This window comes from Syzygium oleosum, unplaced genomic scaffold, assembly GCF_021117445.2.
Source record: "Syzygium oleosum isolate NSW1041296 unplaced genomic scaffold, Sole_v2.1 Sole_v2.30, whole genome shotgun sequence".
Lineage (NCBI taxonomy): Eukaryota > Viridiplantae > Streptophyta > Magnoliopsida > Myrtales > Myrtaceae > Syzygium > Syzygium oleosum.
In genome coordinates, this window is record NW_026607514.1 from 1377558 (window position 1) to 1401644 (window position 24087).

Consider the following 24087-nt stretch of genomic DNA (forward strand, 5'->3'; position numbering starts at 1 on the left):
TGACATTTCCACGTGTATATTTTGAATTTCTCAGTCCTACGTGACATTTCCACGTGTAAATTTCGAATTTTTTTAATTTTTTTCTGTTTTTTCCTTCTTTTCTTTTTTTCTTTTTTTTCTTCTTCTTCTTCATTTGGCCGGTGATCGGACACCGGCCACCGGCCATGGCCGGCCGCCTGGCCTCGCCCGGACGAGGCTGCCGTGGCCCTCCACGGGCGAGGCTTGGCCAACCTTCGCCTGGGCGAGGGCGGGCGAGGGTCGGCCTCGCCTCGTCCGGGCAAGGGCGAGCCCAGGGGAGGCGAGGCCGGCCCTCGCCCGAGCCACGGCGGCCTCGCCGGGGTCGCCTTCCCCCGGCGACCCCGCGAGGCCGCCGTGGCCCGGGCGAGGGCCGGCCTGCCGGATCGGCGAGAGCCGGCCTCGCCTCGCCGAGGCTCGCCCTTGCCTGGGCGAGGCGAGGTCGGCCCTCACCAGATCCGGCGAGGCGAGGCCGGCCCTCGCCCAGGCCACGGCGGCCTCGCCAGGGGTCGCCTTCCCCCGGGCGATGCCCGGCGAGGGCCAACCTCACCTCACCGGATCTGGGGAGGGCCGGCCTCGCCTCGCCTGGGCAAAGGCGAGCCCCGGCGAGGCGAGGACCAGCCTCGCCTCGCCCATGGCGGGTGACGGCGACCTCGTCCGGGCGAGACCAGGCGGCCGGCCATGGCCGGTGGCCGATGTCCGGTCACTGGCCAAAAGAAGAAGAAGAAGAAAGAAAAGAAAAAAGGAAAAAACAGAAAAAAAAAATCAGAAAAAATATTAAAATATTATTAAATATTGTCCTCGTCAGCGCCGACGTGCCACATAGGACTGAGAAATTAATAAAATATGGCCACATCAGATTTCCGGCGATCCAAATCGGAGTTGGCACTTAAGTGATCGTTTTTTCAAAAAAGTGGCACTTAAGTGATCCAAAACAAACTTTTGGCACTAAAATGAGCGTCGTACACAAGTTTTGGCACTTCTAGTGTTCTTCACCCCTTTCACGGCCTACAAAGAGGCATGGCAAAAGTCTGAGAGTGACTTGAGAGTTAAAGTAGAACGGACCAAAAACAAAAATATGATGTTTACCACTTTTCCTTTCAAAAAACTCATCAATAGTAGAAGGCTTTTCTAGATTTATAATGTTCACAAATTATTCAAATTCGGTAAAAGCTATGAAAAGCTCCTAAAAATGCTACTGTTCATGGACAATTTGGGCAATTTTGCAGCCGTAAATGAGGTAATCCTCGAAAATGAAGAATTTAGAGAAAAAAAAGTAACAAAAGCGCCTTGAAAGTTGAACAAGTCAAGAGGTAGAAGATTTTTTTTTTGGTGGGAAATACGGACATGGCCATTAAGTTGCTATTATAAGCTAATGTGTTATTCTACGTGATATTTTAAAATAAAAATAGCCCGGAGACAAAGAATATTAGAAAAATATAAATATTAGAAAATAAGGAAAAGAAAATTTTTAAAAAAAAAGGACAAGCAGAGAAGAGGCAATACTCTGTCGGCGTCACGCGACCCCGACTAAGGCCAATAATGTTCTATGCAACATAATTTGGCTTGCTCATTTATTCCTTACGTCCAATGTAACATAATTTGGGAGGAAAGAAGCTCCCAAGTATTCGCATTTATTTGGGAATGGAATTGAAAAAAACATTTAAAAAGTAAACGAAATTCATTACCAATTTGACCTTGTGCATAGCAGAACTTGAAGGGCCATTCAAATAAGTTTCTGAAGTGTGACAAAAAAAAGGATTAATATCACGAAAAACCTCAAACTGGTATATCTATGACAATTTTACTCAAAACTAATTTTTTGACCACCAAAAACCCCAAATCGGTATATATGTGATAAATTTACTCCCCGTTAGTTTTTGTTAAATTTTACTATTAAATTGCTGAGTTAAATGACACATGACAGTTGACGGGTATACCCGTTTGTTGTTTCACTCTCAGTTTATCACAGGTGTATCAGTTTGTGATTTTTTGTGATATTAATCCAATTTAACGGAAACTAATAGAGGATAAATTTGTCATAGATACATCAATTTGGGATTTTTTGTGATCAAAAAATTAGTTTGGGATAAATTTATCACATGTGTACCAATTTTGGGTTTTTCGTGGTAAAAAAATTAGTTTGGAGTAAATTTGTCATCAGTATATTAGTTTGGGGTTTTTCGTCGTATTAACTTTAAAAAAAAAGTTTTGGAGGAGTCTTCTCAAAGCGAATAAGGGTAGAAGAAAATGTTATTAACTCACAAGTTAACAACATTAAGAAGTTTCAAACGGGTATCTTACTAACAATTTATACCAAACTAATTTTCGTCTCATAAGAAATCTCAAACCGGTATCCTTGACTCAAATCTAACATGTTGCGCTCCATCCAACATCTCGTTAAAATGCATTCTGCACGTTGGATCTATTATTCTCCACGTTAGATTTGTCCTGCAATTGTCTATCATGTACATTGTCACGTATACATTTTAACGGAATATTGGATGAAATGCTAATGTTGGGTAAATTTGGATTAGGATTATCGATTTGGAATTTGTTGTGACAAGGTAATTGATTTGATAAATATGTTATGGCGTATCATTTTGAGATTTTAAATGGTGTTAACCGGGTAATTCAATGCGGCGCCATCGATGAAAGTGAGGCGGAGAAAGTCGACAAACCAGATCGAACAAGAATGTGAGCAAGTAGGATTCCTCCAACAAAAGTTGTCCGAACAAATAAACAAACTAACGTTGCTATAGGTTGAACGAGTTTGCACACAAGAATAGGACTATAATGTTCTTCAATGACTATATATTAGATGTGATATATGGGTCAACCCATATTCAATGATTGTAGATTATAATTGGGTTGGCTTTAGTTTTAAAAGTAGACTTAAATGGGTCATTAATGGGTTGCTTATTAACTTAATGGGTATTAAATAGGTCATAAATGGGTTACCCAACAAGCTTAAGTGAATAATATACATGTCATTTTCAATTTTTTTAATTTTCTGATTTTTTTATATTATTTTTCTTTTTTCTTCTTCCTCCACTGGTCGGCCACAAGCGAAGGACGAGCTCGTTGATCTAGAGAAGCTGAGGCCTCGTCGACCTCTGGCAAGCTTCGAGCCTCGCCGACCTCTGGCACTAGCCTCGGCCTTGCCAGATTGGCGAGGTCAAGTCTCGCCAGATCGGTGAGGCTCGAAGCTCGCCAGATCCCTCACTTGTGGCCGGCCGTCGCCGTGGCCGGCCACCAGCAGGGAAGAAGAAAAAAGAAAAAAAAGAAAAGGAAAAAAAAGAAAAGAAAAAAGGACAAAGAAAAGAAAACAATAAAAAGAAAAGAAAATTAATTAAAATATTATTTTTAAAAAATAAAATATTAAAAAAACATTATCATTTTCCTGAAAATATTTTCCGGAAATGTCATATTTTTCTCGAAATAAACAAAACCTCAATTTTCTTTAAAAAAATATATAAAAATTGTCCACTAGATTTATATTGCATGAAAATATTTTAGCCATACAATTTTTTTAAAATAATTAGCAGAAATAAGCTTTCCTAGATTTAGTTAAATGGGTTAGGTCGGGTATGAGTTGGGTATGGGTCGGATCGGGTATAGGTGAGAAATTTTTTTGAAAAAAAGGTTATAAAAGAGGTTAAAAGGGGGAGTTTAGGTTTAATTAATTTTAAACCAAAAAAAGTCTAGGTCTATACATTTCCACAAAACACAACTTGGCTTGGAAAGAAGACTTTAAGGCTCCGTTCGTTTGGCGGAAAATATTGTGTTTTTGGAAAATGTTTTTCCGGAAATCATTTTCGTAGAAAATGTCTTTCCGGAACACAATTTTCCGGTGTTCGGCTAAAATATGAAAAAGTTTCGGAAAATATTTTCCGGTGTTCCAATGATCGTCGCAGCTGTGTTCTTTTTCCGTCTTCTTCTCCGGCGGGTTGCCGGCCAGCCACGACCGACGTCCGCCGCGAGGCGAGCTCGAGCGTTGCCACAGCCGGCGAGGCCCCAGCTCGCCGGCGACCGGGTGAGGTCGCCCGATTCGGCGACACTGGGCGAGGTCGAGGCTCGCCCCGGGTCGCCGAATCCGGCGACAGGCGAGCCTCGACCTCGGGCGAGCTCGACTCGCCCCAGTCGCCGGATGCGGCGAGGCCCGAGCTCGCCGCCCGTGAGCCGGGGCCTCGCCAGATCCGGCGACCGGGCGAGGTCCGGCTTGCCGAGGTCAAGCCTCGCTCGAGGTCGCGGATCCGGCGACCTCGGGCGAGCTCGACCTCGCCCAGTCGCCGGATCTGCGAGGCCCAAGCTCGCCGGCCGTGCGAGCCGGGCCTCGCCGGACGTCGGCGAACCTCGCGCCGGTCGCCGGACGTCGGCGAACCTCGCCGAGGTCATCGGCGAGGCTCGGACAGCCGAGCTCGCGGTCGCCGCCGGCCGACTAGCCGAGGTAGAAGAAGCAACGATAAAAAAAAAAAATAGGAAGAAGTCGAAGGAGCCAGATCTTCCGAAAATGACTTCCGCTTCTCGGAGCGGAAGTCATTTTCCTCAAAATTGTGAAGGGTTTGGGGTGGGTTGCGAAAATGTTTTCCCATGGAAAATATTTTTCGCCCCGAACACCGGAAAACGCGAAAAATATTTTCCAGAAAAATATTTTTCGGAAACGAACACAGCCTAAAAGTGGAAAATTGTCCTTGCTGAAAGAAAATAACCAAACCGAAAATATTACAAGAAACGTTGTGTACTAAACTGCACCAGAGCTTTTCACCCGTACACATATGGACGTGTTGAGATCCCGCATGATTGACTTTGGCGACTCTTGGAATGAACACTTAAATTTGGTGGACTCCTTTTGAAACTTTTTATAATTAAAAAAATGCAGAATTCCTATTTGTTAGGGTGATGTTGGTGAAAAGAGGCTAACCAGCCCAAAGCGTATTCAACTATCAGAGAAAGTCAAGTTGGTCTAAAGTGTCTCAAAACAGCACCAAGTTGTCAAAAAGTGTTATGCACGCCTTAGAAGGCGCAAGGTGGAATTCAGTGTGGAGGATCACGTGTTTTTTAGAGTTCCTCTATGAAACACGTTATGAGATTCGACACACGCTCTATAAGTTTAGTTCTAGATGCGCGGGACCATTCTTAATCTTAGAGAAGATTGTCAATGGTATTATAAACTTGCTTTCTCACTAGCTCTATCTGGAGCACATAATGTGTTTCATGTATCTTTATTACAGACATATGTACCTGATCGTGAACATATGCTAGATTTTACACCTTTGGGGCTAAAAGAGATCTTAACTTATTAGGAGCAACCTATTCGCATTACCGATAAAAAGAACGTGCTGAAATGCTGAACTATTCCTTATGTGAAGATCTAATGGAAAAACCAAATCAAGAGAGAGGCCAATTGGGAGCTCAAAGAGGAGGTAAGGCGTAAATACCCTCATTCATTTAATAATTGGGGTAAGTTCAATATTTGAGGATAACTTTTTTTTTCAAAAAGGGTAGGATGTAACAAATGGGCAAGTAAAACAAAAGAAAATAAAATAAGTTAAAGCCCAGTTTTCTTTCTCAAGCGCTCTAAGTTAATTTTTCAATCCAAATGTCTCATTATTGCAGCTGGTGCAGTAAAGAAGAAAAGAAGAAGAGGAGAGGAGAGTCGGCAAAACCAGAGCTTCAGGAAACCGTGTTCTCCATAAAACAATAGGAAGAAGAACAAAAAAGAGAGGGAAACTGCGACAGAGAAAAGCCAGGTTTCGGTTCAGCAAGCCATGGACACCTCGACCCACTGAATCAAAGTCATTCCAAAGTGTTCGATAAGAAATCCAAGTCTATAATTTCAGACTGTGAAGAATTCTGAATTGCTGGGTTGATTCTAGAGGTTCTTGAACTGTAAAATAATGTAGTGAAAAACATTTAGGATGCCGTGGAACCGTGGAATCTTACTCAAATCGATTTGGGGTGTGATAGAAATAGCCACAACACTGTCTATATTATAATGACTAAGTAAATGCTAGTGAAATTGATGTAGAACAAATAGCAAATGCTTATATGGAAACCTTCGAGTATCATAAGAGCGAGGGCGCTCACCTTAAATGACGGGTCAATTTCAAGCAATCATAACTTTTGATCCGGAGATGTTATGACGCGAACAACATATCAAATCAAAATCCTTGATTTCTGATCATTCAAAGATAATCCTTGATTTCCAAACTTCAAAGATTTCCGACGTGATTTCCAGATTTCGAAACGCGTTTTGAAGACTTTCTCCTTTATCAATATTGTGTTCCTTAATTACGTTATTTGATTTTAAATATTAGGTTGTTCCCCAAAAGGCGACCTCTCTATAAATAAGTACCTAAGATATTGTAAATGGTACATCAAGATTAAGAATAAATGTTATATTTTGGAATCCTTTTCCAAAAGTCGATTTTCCTCTGCGCTTCAACTACCTCGTCATTCCCTGCCTTAGGATGCTTCTTTCAAATTGAGATCAAAAGATCCATTACAATACTCTTCATCTCATCCAGCTTAATTTTTCTTTCAAACCTTCTGATTCAGTTGTTTGCAGATCGAAGCCTGCCCCCATTCGATTCGGAATTGACAAAACGTGCACAATTAATAGCCGACGCTCTACGGTGGAATGAAGATGGTCGATGAATAGAATATAAACTAAGGGTGAGCATCGGTCCAGGGTTAACCCTGGACTGGTCGACCGGTCCTGGTTCGGTTCCTAGGGGGTCTAGGTCGGTCCTTGGTCCTGGGATCTCTGGACCCTGTACTGTGTGGGTTGGTTCTCGATCCTGGGAGTTTACGGTTGGTCCAACCCGGACCAATCATGTATATATTATATATAAATATAATATTAATATATTATATATATTATACATTGTATGCTTTTATCTATTCTAAACCCTAGAGTCTCCTCTTCTGTTGTCTTCTTTCTTATGCAGTTTAGTTTGCCGTGTAAATAGAAAGCATAAAGAAACCCAGCTCTACTTTGACCAAAAATAATAGAAACCCTCTTTGCTCGTCTCTGCCTCGCTTGCCCACCTCACCTTCTCGCCTCGCCTAGTTTGCCTATGGTCATTCGCGTTGCCACTTGCCTCTCTTTGCCTACCTCACTCGCCTTGCCACTCACCTCTGTTCGCTCGCCTCTCCGCTCACCTAACTCACCTTACGAGCGCAGCTCCGTTTGACAAATATACTTTATTAAGTATTAATTATGTGTGTTGTTTATTTTGTTTTTATGTATTCGGAAGTTAAATCGATCATTTAAGAATGAACAAGATATGAAGTTATATAATTCATGGTTTATATTACGTGTTTTGAAACTTCTTATGGTTTAATTGTATGTCGCATGTTTGTTTTCTTGGTTTATTGCTTTTAACAAGTGTGAATTTTATGTTATTACAGTATCTTATATTTATGTTTGATATGTACTGATGTTCATAATTTTGTTGCTCAATGTCACATTGTTGATGGATATGTAATTTGAAATAGTATGTCTGTCTTTTCAATGAATACAAAAAATGAAACAAAAAAATAGTCAATTGGTCCCGGGTTAACCCTGGAACCGGACTAGACCCATAGGGTCGGTCCGATCCTCGGTCCCAAGCTAAACAGGGTCGGTCCTCGATCCCAAAAATTGGGGACTAACATTGTGCGGGTTGGTCCTTGGGTTAGGTGTTGGACAGGCCCAACTTGGACCATGCTCACCCCTAATATAAACTTATTGACAATCGAGAAAGGTGATAGGCTCCGCAATGCAAATGAGTCGAGTCGAATCAAATCATCAATTACGACAATGATTTCCATGCTGATACGTTCAGTCTTCATTAAGAATGCAACGATACCTCTTGTCTAATGGTGTGCAATTGCTATTCTTGAGCCTGCCTCATTCTAGGTGAGCCATATTTAGGGCAAATACCACAAAAAAACCTTAAATTTTGCCCACCATGACATAAATACCCCAATTTTTACACAAATACCTCCAACTTTTTTTTCTGGTCCGAAAAATCTCAAACTTATACATGTGTGATATATATACCTTTTATTTTAGTTATATCTAGGGTACATTTGTCACGCTAGTATAAGTTCGAGATTTTTTATGACATAAAAAAAATTATTTGGGGTTAGTCACAATGGGCAAGTTTAAGGTTTTTAGTAACAAAAAAAAGTTTTGAGTATTTATGTCATAATTGGGTATAGTTTGGAGTTTTTTTTTATATTAACCCCAAATTTATTATATAAATAATGTAATAGGTTGTTTCATTTTGCGTCGATTGACTATTATAGTTTGGAGGTCTTTGAATTTTTCCAAACTGTTTAACCAGATGCCTGACCTTAATTTTCATGCCATTGCGTCCCTAAAAGTACATGTTTTTTTTTGTTCAACTTGGTTGGTCCGTCGAAATTATGGACGGAGATATCGGCATGGCCTTTAAGCTGCCGTTAAACGCCGACATGGCATTCTACGTGGCAAATGAAATAAAAATAATTCGGAAGTAGATAATGTTAAAAAATATTAAAAAAATTTAAGAAACGGAAGAAAATTTATAAAGAAAGGAAAAGACAGACAGAATAGTGGCGAGGTGCTGCTGGGGTCGCGCGACCTTGGCTAAGGCTAGTAATGTTCATTACATTTCACGTAAAGTATAGATTGCTCATTCATTCCTTAATACCAATGTATATAATTTGGGAGGAGAGAAGCTCCTAAATGTTCGCGTTGATTCGGGAATGGAATTGAAGAAAACATTAAAAAAGAAAGCAAGTAAGGGTCGACAAATATATTATTAACTCACGGTATAACACATTAAAAATCACAAATTAGTGTCCTCATGACATTTTTTTTTTGTCGAAAGAAAATTATATGCATTGCTCAAAATGATATATGAGAAGTACAATGACTTTCATAGCAAAGAAAATCGAAGCAGAGCAAATCCTATAATACAACAAAACAAAGCCAAATCTAGAAAACAGGGAGGATCAGCAAAGCATCGACAGGGTTAAACACATACTCATTCCATAAAAACTGATCTATCAAGCAAAATAATCGGCAGTCAATCACTCGAAGAGAAAATCTTCATGGTTCAGTGAGACGCCAAAACTCTTACGATCATCAATGAAGCTAGAGGCTGACGACCTATACATGGACAGAGTACTAAGGTATCGAGTCCCCAAAAATATTATTAAACTCTCAAATCTAAATCGGGAGAGAAAAGCTCCTAGATCTAGAACTAAATTAGGAGAATTCAAACTCTCAAGTCTAAAATTAGACCGAAAGAAGAGAACTCTCGAATTTAGATCGGGAGAGAAGAAAAAACAAGAAAAGAACAAAGAGACTCAAATAAAATCAATGAGAGGGGAAGGTGAGATAGTGGGCTAAAGCTTGAAGGAGACGATGGAGAGAGAACTGAGAGAAAAACTTTTCAGCATCTGTAAACGAGCAACGTAGGAAGGTAAATCATAACACATTTACCTGAACCTAATTTTCGTTACATAAAAAATTCAAATCGGTACCCCGACACAAATTTTACTTTCCATCAGCACTTCTTTCAATATCTCATTAAATTGCATTTTCCTCGTTCGATCTGTCTTGCATCGCTCTGGTGACACGTATACATTTGAACGGGGCATCGGACGGAATGCTAACTAAGTACAAATAGGGTACCGGTTTGGAATTTTCTATAAAACGATTAGTAACTTGATTAACATGTCTTGGCGTACTGGTTTGAGATTTGAAACGGCATTATCCGTTAATTCAATGTGTCGCCATCGATGAAAGTGCGGAGGGGAAGTCGACAAACCAGATGGAACAAGAATTTGAGCGCGTAAGATTCCAACGTTAGGTGGAGGATAGGACAATAGTTTATCATGTTCGTGATTGGTCAAGGCAACAGGCAACATTCAATCGCCTAAAATAATACCGCCAGCCAATTTTAAAGTTAATTACTCTCAATCATCTAAACATCAACCAAGTGGACAGGCAACATTTGATTCTCTAACATCCGCCCGAAAATCAAAGTGGAGGATTCAAAGTACTAAATTGAATTTGCACCCGACTATCGAGGAGGGCGCGAGGGGCATGCCCAAAATGTACTAAATTTTCCCCGACGAAGTGATCGACAAAACAATGGAATTGGGGTTGCGAGTAAAATCTCGAGCTTATCAATGACGGGAGATCATATAAATCCCGTGAACAAGCGATGTTTGGATAGTTTCGACAGAACCGATGAAGCTCGAATTGGGCGTCACGGCATGTCAGGGCGACCATGAACATGGACGGGACTTCGTCGATGCTGGTACCCATCAAATCATCACGGTGTGTCGGGGCAACATTGAACATGGACGGGACTTTGCCGATGCCGGTACCCATCAAATCGCAGCAAATCGAAAATTTGACCGGACGGAAGAGAGTTATGAGGAGGCGAACCCGGACGAAATAGAAGGGCAAGGCGTGGATCACACTTTTGCCCTTCTCTGAGAACCTTGTTGATTGATAAGCACAGGTCGTGCTTCAGGTTCCGTGGCTGGTCTTTGCAACCGTCCATACTTGTCCATGGAGCACATGCAAGCTTCCCCACCATTAAATTCGTCCTAGCTCGGACCTCGATTTCAATCGGAAAAATACCCGATCAGCTATAAACCTATTATACGGATATCGATTCAGTCCTAAACTTTTTAATTTTGCCGGTTTAGTCCAAAAACCTTTGCGTGAAATTGCAGTGCAGTACTTCCGATCGATCTTCGTCGGAAATCGCCGACGCGACGGTTCAGTCGTCGCCGGCCGTCCTACTCGGCGCTCCGCCGTGTCAGCAATCCCCACAGGAATTGGCCGGAATGGTCGGATTGGAGCTTCACGCGATGGTTCAGGACTAAATTTTAAAGCTTACAACTATATTAGCATTTGTGCAATAGGTTCGGGACTGATCGGATAATTTTTTCCGTAACGATTTCCCACCGGGTTGTGACAATCCTACGCACGACATATGAGTCCACAAGTATGAACAAAGTAGGTTTATCTGGGACCAAACTTCCGTGGACGATTGCGACATTTTATACGTATGAATTACCGTGTGGACGCGTGAAAAGAAACGTACTTTTAAAATTAGAGTGTCCTCACGCAATAATGGCACCGGATAAAAAGTCGCTATCATTTTCAAAAATATATATTTTTTAAAATAATTAAAAACATTTTCGTAAATGTTATTACTTGTATTGCTTAAAATAATTAATCGATGAAATATGTTTCATTATCGATAATAATTTATGTCTGATCATTTTCGTGGACAATAAAAATATATTTCGTTCATTCATTTTTGTAAGCAATACGGACGATCATTTTTAGAAACCATTCATTTTTCGCGAAGCCGTAGTGTTGTACTTCTGCCTTTGTCAGAAGTCGAATTTGTCTAGCTATAGCCTAAAAATAAATATCTATAAAAGTCTTCTTTTTATCAATACAAACATCATTCATTTTTCACGGAACATAAAGAGCCATAGTGTTGTACTTCTGCCTTTCTAAGATGTCGAATTTGTCTAGCTACAGCATAAAAATAAATATCTATAAAAGTCTTTTTTTTAAGCAATACAAGCGATCATTTTTAAAAAAATATTTTCTAAATCATTCATTTTCAACGAAACAAACGGAACCTTAATGTTGTACTTCTTTCTTTGTAAGATGTCGAATATGTCTAGCTACAACCTAAAAATAATTCCAACAAAAGAAAACCTAAAAATAAATATCTATAATGGTCTTATTAGGTATGGATAGGGACAGGGCCAGATAAAGCACACTATTATACTCGACTCACTTTTAATGAACCACATCTAATAATTTGATGTCATCTTATCATACATTTATATTACAGACTTCAAGACACTAACACTGAAATTTGTTTGACGTAATATTATCTATTAAGTTTGGATTTTCAATTTCATAATAGTAATTGAATAATACGTTTAATTTTTATTATATAAAAAAGGGTGACGAGAGACAACCAATGCATTTACTCTTTTGGGTGTTTCATTGAAGACGTCATACTGCTGCGGAGTATTTAGTTTGAATTATAATTACTCAATAAGTCACCTCGTGATCCGAAGGTCCGAGGTTGCTGAACCAATCACTATATTATCTCCACTAGCATGCTAGAAGTGAGGAGTTCTCACCGCATGAGATAATAGGTGTCCCAAATAGAAACCGACTAAAGATAAGCTCACGACATCACTCGAACTCCTAATCTTGTTCATATCATTATTTCCAAACATGCATAATCGTTGACCGAAAATAATTTTTTTTCTCGAACGATAATTTTTATTTTGTATGTGTATTTTTTGTCCTTAAAAAAAATAGTATTCGGTCTCTTCAAATTAAAATCTCAAAGTATATGACAAGTTGAAAAATTGTGGGTTATTATACACATTCTATGATCTTTAAGAAACAATATAATGTTTATAAAAATTAAAAATTTAATTCCCTTGTAGCTCTTGAGTGGACTGACACATGCACATGGCTAGTACGTACATATATACCCCGACATGGAGAATAATTTCATCTGTACTAGCAATTTCGAGACCATAGTACATGTATAGTTCGTTACCTATCAATATCATCATAGTGCAACCAAGTCGTCTCGAATCCGTTTTCGTGGAAAGAAATTTTACTTCCTTCAAATATCCAATAAAATAACAATGTTCTTTGTTTGGTAAGAAATGCATCAACAATGTTAGATTTTCCTTTCCTTTTTGGCAAATGAAAATGACTGAGAGCATGAAGGCGTCTCTTGACTCCATTTGTTTTGCGAAAAATGAATGATTTGAAAAACATTTTTTTCTGAAATTGTTCGCTTGAAATAATTAGTCAGTGAAAAATATTTTTAGTATCGACAACAATTTATGTCTAAACAATTTCATGAACAATAAAAAGAATTATTGTCCATTCGTTTTTATAAGAGATATAAGCGATGATTTCTACGAAAATATTTTTTAAATCGTATATTTTTTTTCGAGAGATATGTTTGTTTCGCGGAAAATGTACCATTTTTGGGAAATATTTTCCAAGGAAAATGACTTCATTTTCTCATGTTTAGCTAAAACTTGAAAAAGACTTGGAAAATATTTTCCGTCGTTTGGTAAGGAAAATCTGATAGGGAAAATTACCAAGAAAATTCGTATATTTTGATTATTTTTTTTATATATTTTTAAATTTTATTTTTTCCTCTTTTTTGCTTCTGCGACCAGCCAAGAGCGAGATCAAGCCTTGCCCAAGGCCGGCGAGGCTCGAGGTCACCCAATTTCAGTGAGCTCGAGCCTCGCTGACCCCGGGCGAGCTAGAGACTTGCCGCAGAGGCCGCAAGCTCAGCTGATCTGGCGAAACCCAAGCTCGTCCGAGCCTCATCACTAGAGGCCGCGAGGTCGTCAGCGGTCGCTATGGCCAGCGACCACCTGAGGAAGAAGCAAAAAGAGAAAAAGGAAGAAAATAAAAAAAAGAAAAGATTAAAATAATTAAAAATTTCGATTTTAAAAAAATTTCTAAATATTTTTATAAGAACAAAGTTTGATTAACCAAGGACCCAAGTCCAAGTGCCAAGAACCTACGCACGGCCTTTGTGGACCCGAGCCTAAGAGTCAGGACCAGAGTTCGAGCGTCTAGGACCCAAACACGGCCTTTATGGACCCGAGTTTGAGTGTCGAAGCATCGGGTACGGACACCAAGGGTTCGGGCCCGATCTTAATGAACCCAGGCTCAGCCGCCGGTGCCCTAGTCCTGAACGTCGGGACTCACGAACCAACATTGAGATTTCCATGCCCAAGCGTAAAGTTTCGAGCCCAAGCATCAATAACTAGTAATATTTTGGAAAACGTTTTCCAGTTCTTTTTCAAAGAGGAAATCAATTTTCCGAATTTAAGTTTTTGTAGGAAAATCTTTTCCATCAACTAGAAAAATATTTTCTGTTGACTCATTTTCCTAAGCGAAACAAATGCCGAAAAATGAAAAAAAATAATATTTTCACGAAATAAACGGAACCTTATTGTACTAAATTTCCGAGCCTCCATGCGAAAGCCGAAGATCCTGTGCTTTGAAATGGACAGTAAGGTGAAGGGCAGAACTGGAATCAAAGACAGCCGCCGGCTTGGACTTGGAGACTCAAAAGAGTGTATCACGAAAATTCGATACTAAAGTCATCGGGCTAATCCGTGATCACGTGAGCTCAACTCGCATCCACCGTTTAAACGGAGGCGAGCCCAATGCAGGATCCACGCTCCGTCCGGCGATGAAGCCGGGGCCGGGCGATGCCACCGTGGGTTCCATCAACGTAATTTCGGAGGAAGTCGAGCGGCAACTTCGGTTGGTGGGGAAGTCAGCAAAGCTCAGCACGGAGTGTGCATTGACCTGTGAAACGCAGACTGTTCCGGTGACCAAGACTTTGGGGCGCAGAAAACGAATCAGATTCCAATTAGCTCAGATGACGGTGACCTCCTTCCTAACCCGGAAAACAAATGTAGAGGAGACGACCAAGACCTGTGTCTTGCACTTTCTTTAATGGTAGAAAGGCGACGGGCTGATCCTGTTTGTTACTACAAGACATTAGGGGACAGCGATATTAAACATTTGAGGACCTCGTGCTGGGAAATTGGGTTGATGGACAAGTGAGGAGGGCCGTGAAGCACGAAGGCACGCGGTAACGTCAGATTCCCACGGTCGATACCTCGTCTTTGATTGGCGGGTCATCAATATGGGACATGACTTATATGCACGTTGTTGATATTCTTAATCTATAAGTGTAAATTAGTGATATGAACGGAAAAAAAATATATATTTTTTTTTATTTGGGAGCACGGATGTGAAGACTCGGAGCTAACTAAAGACCCACAAAACACCCTACAGTGTTGAGATGCAAGTGTGAGTCGTGTTGGAGGAATCTCACATCCTAATTGGCTCATTACTCATTAGTTTAAGCTTTCGAGTGAAGTTTGGTCCAACTGAATATATTACGGGCTCGAACTGCGGCTCCCTCTAGGAGATTTGGTATCGGGGGGGGCCCCAATCTATTCCGGCGTTCCGGTGAATATCGCAAGGAAGAAAGCCGATGGTAAATCGGTGGGCCCCCGATCTATTCTGGTGTTTGATGAATATCTTAAGGAATGAAGCTGATGACCAACGCGGTCCGACAGACTTGGGCTTGGGCTTCCTCTTGTCGATCTCCTCGACCAAAGGTATCGGGCTTGTGCTGCGCGCTCTCGACACACAAGTTCCATTGCGCATGATTCGTCAGGATCGAACGGGTGACCTCCGGCTGCTTCCCGACTAGAAATAATGTCAAGATTCAAAATGGTCCACACACAGGAAGCGGCAGCCAAGAAAGATAGCGGCAACTTTCCCGCAATTGTACATCCCACTCGGGTCAAGTCGATCATGCACCAGCAAGGGAAGTTGTCCGTAGGTCCCGCCTCTCCCACCCACTCGCACTAGCCTCTCTCCCCGAGTATATATAAAGAAGCAGGGCGCAAGCGAAGTGAAGCTCACAAGTGTCACACACACAAACACACAAATTACATCTGCACTAGTGCTCGTAGCCATCATCAGGAGGGACAGAACGATGGCGCCTCAGGATTCGCTAGTGTTCAAGGTGCGCCGATGCGAGGCCGAGCTGGTCCGCCCGGCGAAGCCGACGCCTCGCGAGCGCAGGAGGCTGTCGGACGTCGACGACCAGGAGGGCCTGCGGTTCCAGATCCCCGCGATCCAGTTCTACCGGGGGGACGGCACGGGGCGGGACCCGGTGCAGGCCGTCCGGGAGGGGCTCGCCAGGGCGCTGGTGTTCTACTACCCGCTCGCGGGCCGCCTGAGGGAGCTCCCGGGCCGGAAGCTGGTGGTGGACTGCAACGAGGCCGGGGTGATGTTCGTGGAGGCCGACGCGGACGTGACCCTCGAGCAGTTCGGGGACGCCCTCCAGCCTCCCTTCCCCTGCCTGGAGGAGCTCCTCTTCGACGTCCCGGGCTCCTCCGCCGTCCTCGACGCCCCTCTCTTGCTCATTCAGGTACTGTAACATCAAACTCCCGTCTTCCTAACTTAAAACAGAAGCATCATAAACCTGGACATGGACATGGACATGGACATGGACATGTGCATGCAGAGGAAAGTGAGGTTCCACGACATGTGGCTTTCCTTCCTCGTGCTGCTCGAAAAAATTAAGGGTTTTAAAGAGAAACCGCGAAGGACCCTGTTCCAATTTTCACGCACACGAAATGAGTCTGCAATCTGCACGGGTCGTCGGTCCAAGGTTACTTCTTTCGAAAGTCCAAAAAACAGTCCGTCGATGATCTCCGTGAACTCTGATGGAGCTTGCATGCTGCATGACAGACTTCTGCTGCATCTTTTTTTCTCCGACAAAAAGCTTTGATAACGAAGTTCATGACCAATTACTGCTATGGTGGGGGCAAGAGCACAGAGTTGTACGAGCATTGTACGTACCGCACCCACGAGTCGTCTCGGATTTTTGGACGTTTAGGCTTGGGGATTTCAGCAGATCCGCGGAACACGATGAATCCAGTCACAAAGTTAGAATTTTTTCTCTTGGGTGACCGTCTTTAATCTGCTGAATTATATCGTAACTCAATTATTGCACGTTGTACCTTCGTAGTGATCATACCGGTGGTCATGATTTGAAGGTTTGGTCAACAACATCCAACTACAAATTGTTTCGAAATAGAAATCATCCGGAACTTTTCAATCACAACAATCATTTTACATAAGGATAACATGCCGTCCAAAAATAAATCTTTTCGATGTCGGGAGTGGTGGCCCCATGGCCCCTTTCGCAACAAGCCAAGGAATGGGCAAAAATCATGCACAGTACATTTCGTGAACCACGACACCACCAAAAAGGTTGGAATTCCATGGGAACACTCAAGTGCCCGTGCCCCCCGCCTAGCAAAGCAATGGGGCCATTAATGGGAGGCGTTAGTGGATTAATTGCGTGACTAATTATTAATTAACTCTGGTGATTAGAATTGTTAATCCGAATCTGAGCTGATGTTGCTTGTTGGAATGGTCTTCGGGAGTCGAGGACCAGTTAATAGAAATTGATATATTAAGTGATGTGACGGATTGGATTTTATTAGCGAGTGCTGACGGTGGGAATGGTCGTGTGATGATGTGTGTGTGTGTCAGGTGACTCGTCTCAAGTGCGGGGGCTTCATCTTCGCGGTGCGCCTCAACCACACCATGTGCGATGCGCCCGGGCTGGTCCAGTTCATGAACGCCGTGGGGGAGATGGCGAGGGGCGCCGATGCCCCCTCCGTCCTCCCCGTATGGGAGAGGGAGCTCCTGGACGCCCGAGACCCGCCCCAGATCACGTGCACCCACCAGGAGTATGATCAGGTGGAGGACACCAAAGGCACCCTCATGCCGCTCGACGACATGGACCACCGGTCCTTCTTCTTCGGAGCCGCCCAAATGTCCGCCCTCCGCAGCCGGGTGCCCCCCCACCAGCACGCGAGCTCCAAGTTCGAGATCCTCACCGCGTGCCTCTGGCGATGCCGCACCATCGCGCTCCAGCCCGACCCCGAGGAGGAGGTGCGGGTGCTGTGCATCGTGAACGCCCGGACCAAGTTCGACCCTCCCCTGCCGACCGGGTACTACGGGAACGCGTTCGCATTCCCCGTGGCAGTGACTAGCGCGGACAAGCTGTGCCAGAACCCGCTGGGGTACGCGCTGGAGCTCGTGAAGAAGGCCAAGGCCGACGTGACGGAGGAGTACATGCGGTCCCTGGCGGACCTGATGGTGATTAGGGGGAGGCCCCACTTCGCGGTGGTGCGGTCCTTCCTCGTGTCGGACACGACCAAGGCCGGGTTTGGGGACGTCGACTTCGGGTGGGGAAAGGCGGTGTACGGCGGCCCGGCCAAGGGGGGAGTCGGGGCCATCCCCGGGGTGGCCAGCTTCTACATCCCCTTCCGGAACCGGCAGGGCGAGAGCGGCATCGTCGTCCCGGTGTGCTTGCCGGCCCCGGCCATGCGAAGATTCGTGCAGGAGCTGGACGCCTTGCTGAAGGATCCACCCCCTACCACTTCCAACAAGAAGTCAACCTTCGTCATTTCTTCCCTGTGAACTGCATCCGCCTACGCAATTTCAATTTCGATCTGGTGTGATGATGATCTGTCGTTTTTACTTTTTGTATGGGAATGAAAAGCTCGTATGCTGCTCTACTATCAAATGAGAAATCAAGGCTTCTCCTTTACTTCAGCTGTTGCCCACGTTAATCTGTCAAGATAGCACACTCAAGAACGGTATTGAGTCGTCGAAGTTGATAAACGACGACGATCCTGTAAAAAGGTGCAGGTAATTATGTGCTATATAAATCCAGGCCTCACTAAAATAAAAAAAAAACACCGCCTTTACCTTGAACGACAATTCTTGCTCGAACTTTTTTTATCTCGTAAAAGAATTACCAAGTTTCACTTAAATCACAAATCTGGCCTGAACAATTTGAAAATGTCACGTCACGGGAGCCAGATTTAGGACTCGAGTAAAAGTTGGTGCTTTTTATTGAGACAAAAAAAAGTTCGGGTCAAAATTTATCAAAAATAGCACACTCGATGCAGGATTTTTTGGTTAGTGTGTTATATTTATATGGATTAAAATGCCCATCGATCACTAGATCTCGAACAATGGTCAAGAACAGTATGGAGTCCTCACGACGGTGATTCTATAAAAAGGTACAAGTATTTATGTGTTATATAAATCCGAGCCTAATTCAAAAAAAAAAATGTATTGACTTTATCTTGAATGACAATTATGGCATAAACTTTTTTTTGTCTAGTAAAAGAATTATTAACTTTTACTTAAATTATAAATCTAGCCCGAACAATTTGAAAATGTCAATTCACGGGAGCCAGATTTGGGACTCGAGTAAAAATTTATACCTTTTATTGAGATAAAAAAAAAGTTCGAATTAAAATTATCATTCAAAATAAAATTGATAAATTTTTTTTTTTGAATTAGCCCTACCGATGAGAACTTTTATTCGGTACGTTGATGATGATGCGAAGGAAATTATTGCGCGGACAGTGTTTCAGCGCTGACACGTGAACACTTTTTAGTAGGTGAAAGTACCCATGTCATGGCTGCTTATGCAAAAAAGTACTTTCCGCCGACCATTTATTTTACTAAATAATAAAGTTAGTAGATTTCATTTTACTTTGGGAAATTAACAAATAAAAAATTAGGATTAATATCACAAAAAACTCCAAACTAGTACAACTGTGATAAATTTACCCCAAACTAATTCTTGAACCATCAAAAACTACCAAACTTGTCCATTTATGACAAATTTACTCTCCATTAATTTCCGCTAAATTGGATTAATGTATACATGTGACAAACGAAGGGTGGAACCCCAAACTGGTACACCAGTCAACTGTCACGTGTCGTTCAATTTGGCAATTTGATAGTAAAATTTAACAGAATCTACCGAGGGTAAATTTGTCACAAGTGTACCGGTTTGAGATTTTTTGTGGTAAATTTAGCACGGGTATATCGATTTGGGGTTTTTCGTAGTATTAACCCAAAAGAACTAGGGAAAATATCACCAAAAATCGTAAATTATGCCACTTGTGATAAATTTACTCTGAACTTTTTTTTGTGACACAAAAAATCTTAACTTATACCACTTGTGATAAATTTACCCTCAACTTTTTTTTATGACACGAAAAATCTAAAACTATGTCACTTGTGATATATTTACCACACAATACTTTGGCCCATGGACATTTTCGTCTTTTTCCTTTTTTTTTTCTTTTCTTCTTTCTTCCCTTCGCCATGGCCGGCGGAGGGAAGAAACAAGAAAAGAAAAAAAAATAGAAAAAGGAAAAAAGACGAAAATGCCCATGAGCCAAAATATTGTGTGGTAAATGTGTCACAAGTGGTATAGTTTGGGGCTTTTCGTGTCACAAAAAAAAGGTCAGGGTAAATTTTTCACAAATAGCATAGTTTAGGATTTTTCGTGTCACAAAAAAAAGTTCAAGGTAAATTTATCACAAGTGACATAGTTTGAGGTTTGTGGTGATATTTTCGCAAAAAACTATCACCTAACAAAATGATAAGTTGTACTTGTGCGCACAAAGCTGAGGTGGGCAAGGCCGGAACTGTCTTATGTATTATTCCTGGTCAAATGTGTCCAAATGTCTGCTTCCCAATGCCTTTTGTCTTTGCCCTTTGGCCTCTCTCTATCTAGTACTGTTGCCAAGCTGCCGGCCTCCTAAAGCATATATCCTCCTGCTTTGGGCCATACGCCAAGCACACAGCTGAGGAATCCACATACAGCACATGGACACCCGGAGATCAAGCCGCGGCACCGGACCTCCTCCTAGGAATGGCCGCAGGGATAACAAGGACGAGGACCTCCTCCTCTTCCGGGAATTGCACCGTCGCGAGAAGGACCGCGCCGTGAACCTCCTCCTGCCCGTTTCCGATGAGTTCGAGCCCAATGGGATTCCAGGTACATAGTCCCTCTTCTAAGGACACTTGGTTTTTGTGTTTGGGTGTAAGACTGAATTATGCACACTCTGGCTCGATCTCGATGCAGGCAACTATCCTCTTCCTATGTACAAAACCGCGTCGGGTAGAAATGACTTCCTCGTCGAGAATGACAAGAATGATTACAACTGGTACGTTAGTCGTCCTTCTTCCCTTCCCTTCTCGACCATCCTTGCTTTTTACCACATTCCTATATGTGCCCTCTTCAATTGCTCATACATATTATGGATCATGAGAAGCTGCTGTACTGTGTTTAAGGTTGAAGACACCTCCAGCGACTCCTCTATTCCCATCATTAGAGATGGAAGCAAACGCAGGGGACTACCCGATGCAGCGGGAAATACCAATTTTGCAGCCTCTTACGCGGGTAATGGTACTATTGATGACAATGCCTATCTCAGCTTTCTATATTGAACCTGAACTTTTTATCTTCTGTGCATGCCTGCTGGAAGTAGGATAGTATGTTAACCATGTTCAAATTGAAGCCTCACGAATATTCTGACGTGAGTTATGTGGGTAATACACTTAGCATTAAACTGATTTTGCAAAAGCATATTGCACAGAATACGCGTTTGTTTTTATTTGATTCGACCGTATGAGTTTTGCCAGTTCACTCAGTAAATAAGGTTTCGGGAACTTTTCCAAACATGTAGCTAGTCTTCTGCAAACAAATGCACGCGTGAGAGAGTCGCTTTTATGGTAAGTAGCTAATAAAAAACCCCCAACATTGTATAAAGGCATGCAGCTTGTGTCAGATTGATACTGATGGAGAACAATGCCACACCTAAGACTCTGCCAGAAGACATGGTAATCTCTTGCAAGTCATCTTCCCAAGCCTAAAGAAAATCGACAAATTTTCTAGCATCAAGTTCACTTTTATAGGCTACTCATATGAGAAGTAGCACTCAGTTTCAATATCTGGAATCAACGTTAAACTCACCTAGCTATCTTATTGTGCAACTATAACCCCATTGTTCTATGCTGTGATCAAAGGATTATACAGTTCACAATGTCGAGTATAGGAGCCTGATGACTCATAACATCCTAACCAGTTTGCAGGAATTGTGGGTGGGAGAGAAGCAACCAACGGAACCCAAAAGTCTCCACGAAACAAGCCGAAGACTCCTCCAGCATCTGCATCAGTAACCCAAAAGAACAGTGTCTCTTCAGCTGATCACACCAATAGGTCCCCGGCTTTATTTATTCTGAATCAGAAGATGACTCAAGAGCTGGTACTTGCCAAAAAGACGGAGGCAGCTCCCAATGCTTCAAAGCCTGCCAGTGCAAGCCACAGATACGGTCGTTTCAGCAGCATTACCAAGTCCACAGGAGCAGACTCCAGTGCAATTAGGCCAAGCAGTATTAACAATAAGAGAGGCGTGTCGCCTCTAACAAGGTCAACGATACCCGCCCAGTTTCTAGGTTTCTCCAATGAAACTCCCTCTAATCTTAGGAAAGATCGTCCGACATCTACTTCACGTGGTCGGCCAAGCAATAATTCTAAATCATCAGTAACTGAACAACCACCAGAACCCTCTGCAACACAAAGGAGACAATCACGCTCACCAAGTGTGACCAGGGGCCGGAAACTGGAACCAAAATCCGGAAATGTGACAGGGAATACGGCACCATCCTCGCAGTCTCGCCTGAGGGGCACCAGTCAAACACGAAATGGTTCACAAGTATTACTAGGGAGTAGTATGGTGGAGAAAGTATTGAATGCTCGAAAAGCAGGCAAGCCTGCGGGAAGAAATACTGGTTTCCCATGAACCGAGTAAATTTTCATGCTCTGCACCAACAAGGTTTGGTACTTGAGGTTCAATAGAAGTTACACAAAGCCTCAAACCATCAGAAACAAAGACCGGGTTTTGGACTGTATCCTGCTATCAATGTCGCACACTCAATTCACCAATGATAATAACTCGGTTCAATTTGTCGTTTGATTTCAAGAATGAAGAGTGACTAATATGAAAATGCGGACACTCCTATTTCGGTTCTGAAACTTAAGATGATGAACGCTCACATGCCATCTACTTTGTTTCGGTAGTCCTTAATACTTAATTCTTTTTAAGCAACACTAGCATCTCCAAGTCCGGGCAATACATTTGAATTGAATTTTTTACGGAAGGACCAAATGAAAGTACTTCAAAGCTGTAGAAAAATATCGTGATTACATGCATGAAAATACAGCTTGGAACGGACAAGTTTCGAGAATGTCTGTCAAATGAATACAAGGTCCCGGAAGACTAAGGCTGCGTATGACAACTTGCCAAACAGTGTTTGATTCTGTTCTTTTGTTCTCAGAATCAGTTTGGGAACAGAAATATGTTTGTTTAATTTTTTGATTCTGGGCACAATTTTGTCAAAAATTGTTCCCAGAATCAGTTTTCAAGAATAAAAAAAAAAGTAGCTTCTTGATTCTGGGAACAATTTTGAGAATCAATTTTTTTTATTCTTCATTTTCTTGGTTTTTAATGTAGCTTCTAATGTCCGGCCTGAAGACCGCCCTCGCCGGATCTGACGAGAATAAAATATTTTACTAAAAAATATTATTAATAAAAAAATATTATTAAAATAAAAAATATTTTACGGGCCATGGCCGGCGACCAGGCCATGGCAAAAAAAAAGAAAAAAAATATATTTTTAATAAAAAAATTATTAATAAAAAAATATTTTACCTGCCATGGCCGGTGACCAGGCCATGGCAAAAAAAAATAAAAATGTATATTTTTAATAAAAATATTTTAATAAAAAAATTATTAATAAAAAAAAATTTACAGGCCGTGGCCGGCGATCAGGCCATGGCCAAAAAAAATAAAAATATATATTTTTAATAAAAAATATTTTACCAGCCATGGCCGACGACCAGGCCATGGCAAAAAAAAATAAAAATATATATTTTTAATAAAAATATTTTAATAAAAAATATTATTAATAAAAAAAAATATTTTACCGGCCATGGCCAGCGACCAAGCCATGGAAAAAAAAATAAAAACGTATATTTTTAATAAAAATATTTTACAGGCAATGGCCGGCGATCAGGCCATGGCCAAAAAAAAGAAAAATATATATTTTTAATAAAAATATTTTAATAAAAAAATATTTTACCAGCCATAGCCGGCGACCAGGCCATGGCCAAAAAACATAAAAATATATATTTTTAATAAAAAATATTATTAATAAAAAAAAATATTTTACCGGCCATGGCCGGCGACCAGGCCATAGCCTAAAAAAATAAAAATATATATTTTTAATAAAAAATATTATTAATAAAAAAAATATTTTACCGGCCATGGCCGGCGACCAAGCCATGGCCTAAAAAAATAAAAATATATATTTTTAATAAAAAATATTTTAATAAAAAATATTATTAATAAAAAAATATTTTACCGGCCATGGCTAAAAATAAAAAAAATATTTTACCGGTCATGGCCAGCGACCAGGCCATGGCCAAAAAAAAGAAAACATACTTTTAATAAAAATATTATTAATAAAAAAATATTTTACCGGTCATAGCCGGCTAGCAGGCCATGGCC

General features: G+C 41.6%; 2 protein-coding genes across 2 annotated transcripts; both read left to right on the forward strand.

The window, feature by feature from the left end:
• Window positions 1-15473: 15473 nt before the first annotated feature.
• LOC115690178 (benzyl alcohol O-benzoyltransferase) lies at window positions 15474-18230 on the forward strand. The gene is made up of 2 exons (XM_030616440.2): window positions 15474-16055; window positions 17189-18230. The coding sequence occupies exons 1-2, from the start codon at window positions 15618-15620 to the stop codon at window positions 18122-18124; spliced, it is 1374 nt and encodes a 457-aa protein (XP_030472300.1). The 5' UTR covers window positions 15474-15617; the 3' UTR covers window positions 18125-18230.
• Window positions 18231-20196: 1966 nt separating this feature from the next.
• LOC115690188 (uncharacterized) lies at window positions 20197-22490 on the forward strand. The gene is made up of 4 exons (XM_030616448.2): window positions 20197-20513; window positions 20601-20682; window positions 20810-20918; window positions 21604-22490. The coding sequence occupies exons 1-4, from the start codon at window positions 20342-20344 to the stop codon at window positions 22318-22320; spliced, it is 1080 nt and encodes a 359-aa protein (XP_030472308.2). The 5' UTR covers window positions 20197-20341; the 3' UTR covers window positions 22321-22490.
• Window positions 22491-24087: the final 1597 nt, after the last annotated feature.

What these genes read in the sequence shown, in the direction of transcription:
- LOC115690178 (XM_030616440.2), top strand. Translation starts at nt 15,618, where the DNA reads ATGGCGCCTCAGGATTCGCTAGTGTTCAAGGTGCGCCGATGCGAGGCC. An exon ending in CCCCTCTCTTGCTCATTCAG is followed by an intron (nt 16,056 to 17,188) that starts GTACTGTAACAT and finishes TGTGTGTGTCAG; the next exon opens with GTGACTCGTCTCAAGTGCGG.
- LOC115690188 (XM_030616448.2), top strand. Translation starts at nt 20,342, where the DNA reads ATGGACACCCGGAGATCAAGCCGCGGCACCGGACCTCCTCCTAGGAAT. An exon ending in CGAGCCCAATGGGATTCCAG is followed by an intron (nt 20,514 to 20,600) that starts GTACATAGTCCC and finishes ATCTCGATGCAG; the next exon opens with GCAACTATCCTCTTCCTATG. An exon ending in TTTTGCAGCCTCTTACGCGG is followed by an intron (nt 20,919 to 21,603) that starts GTAATGGTACTA and finishes CATCCTAACCAG; the next exon opens with TTTGCAGGAATTGTGGGTGG.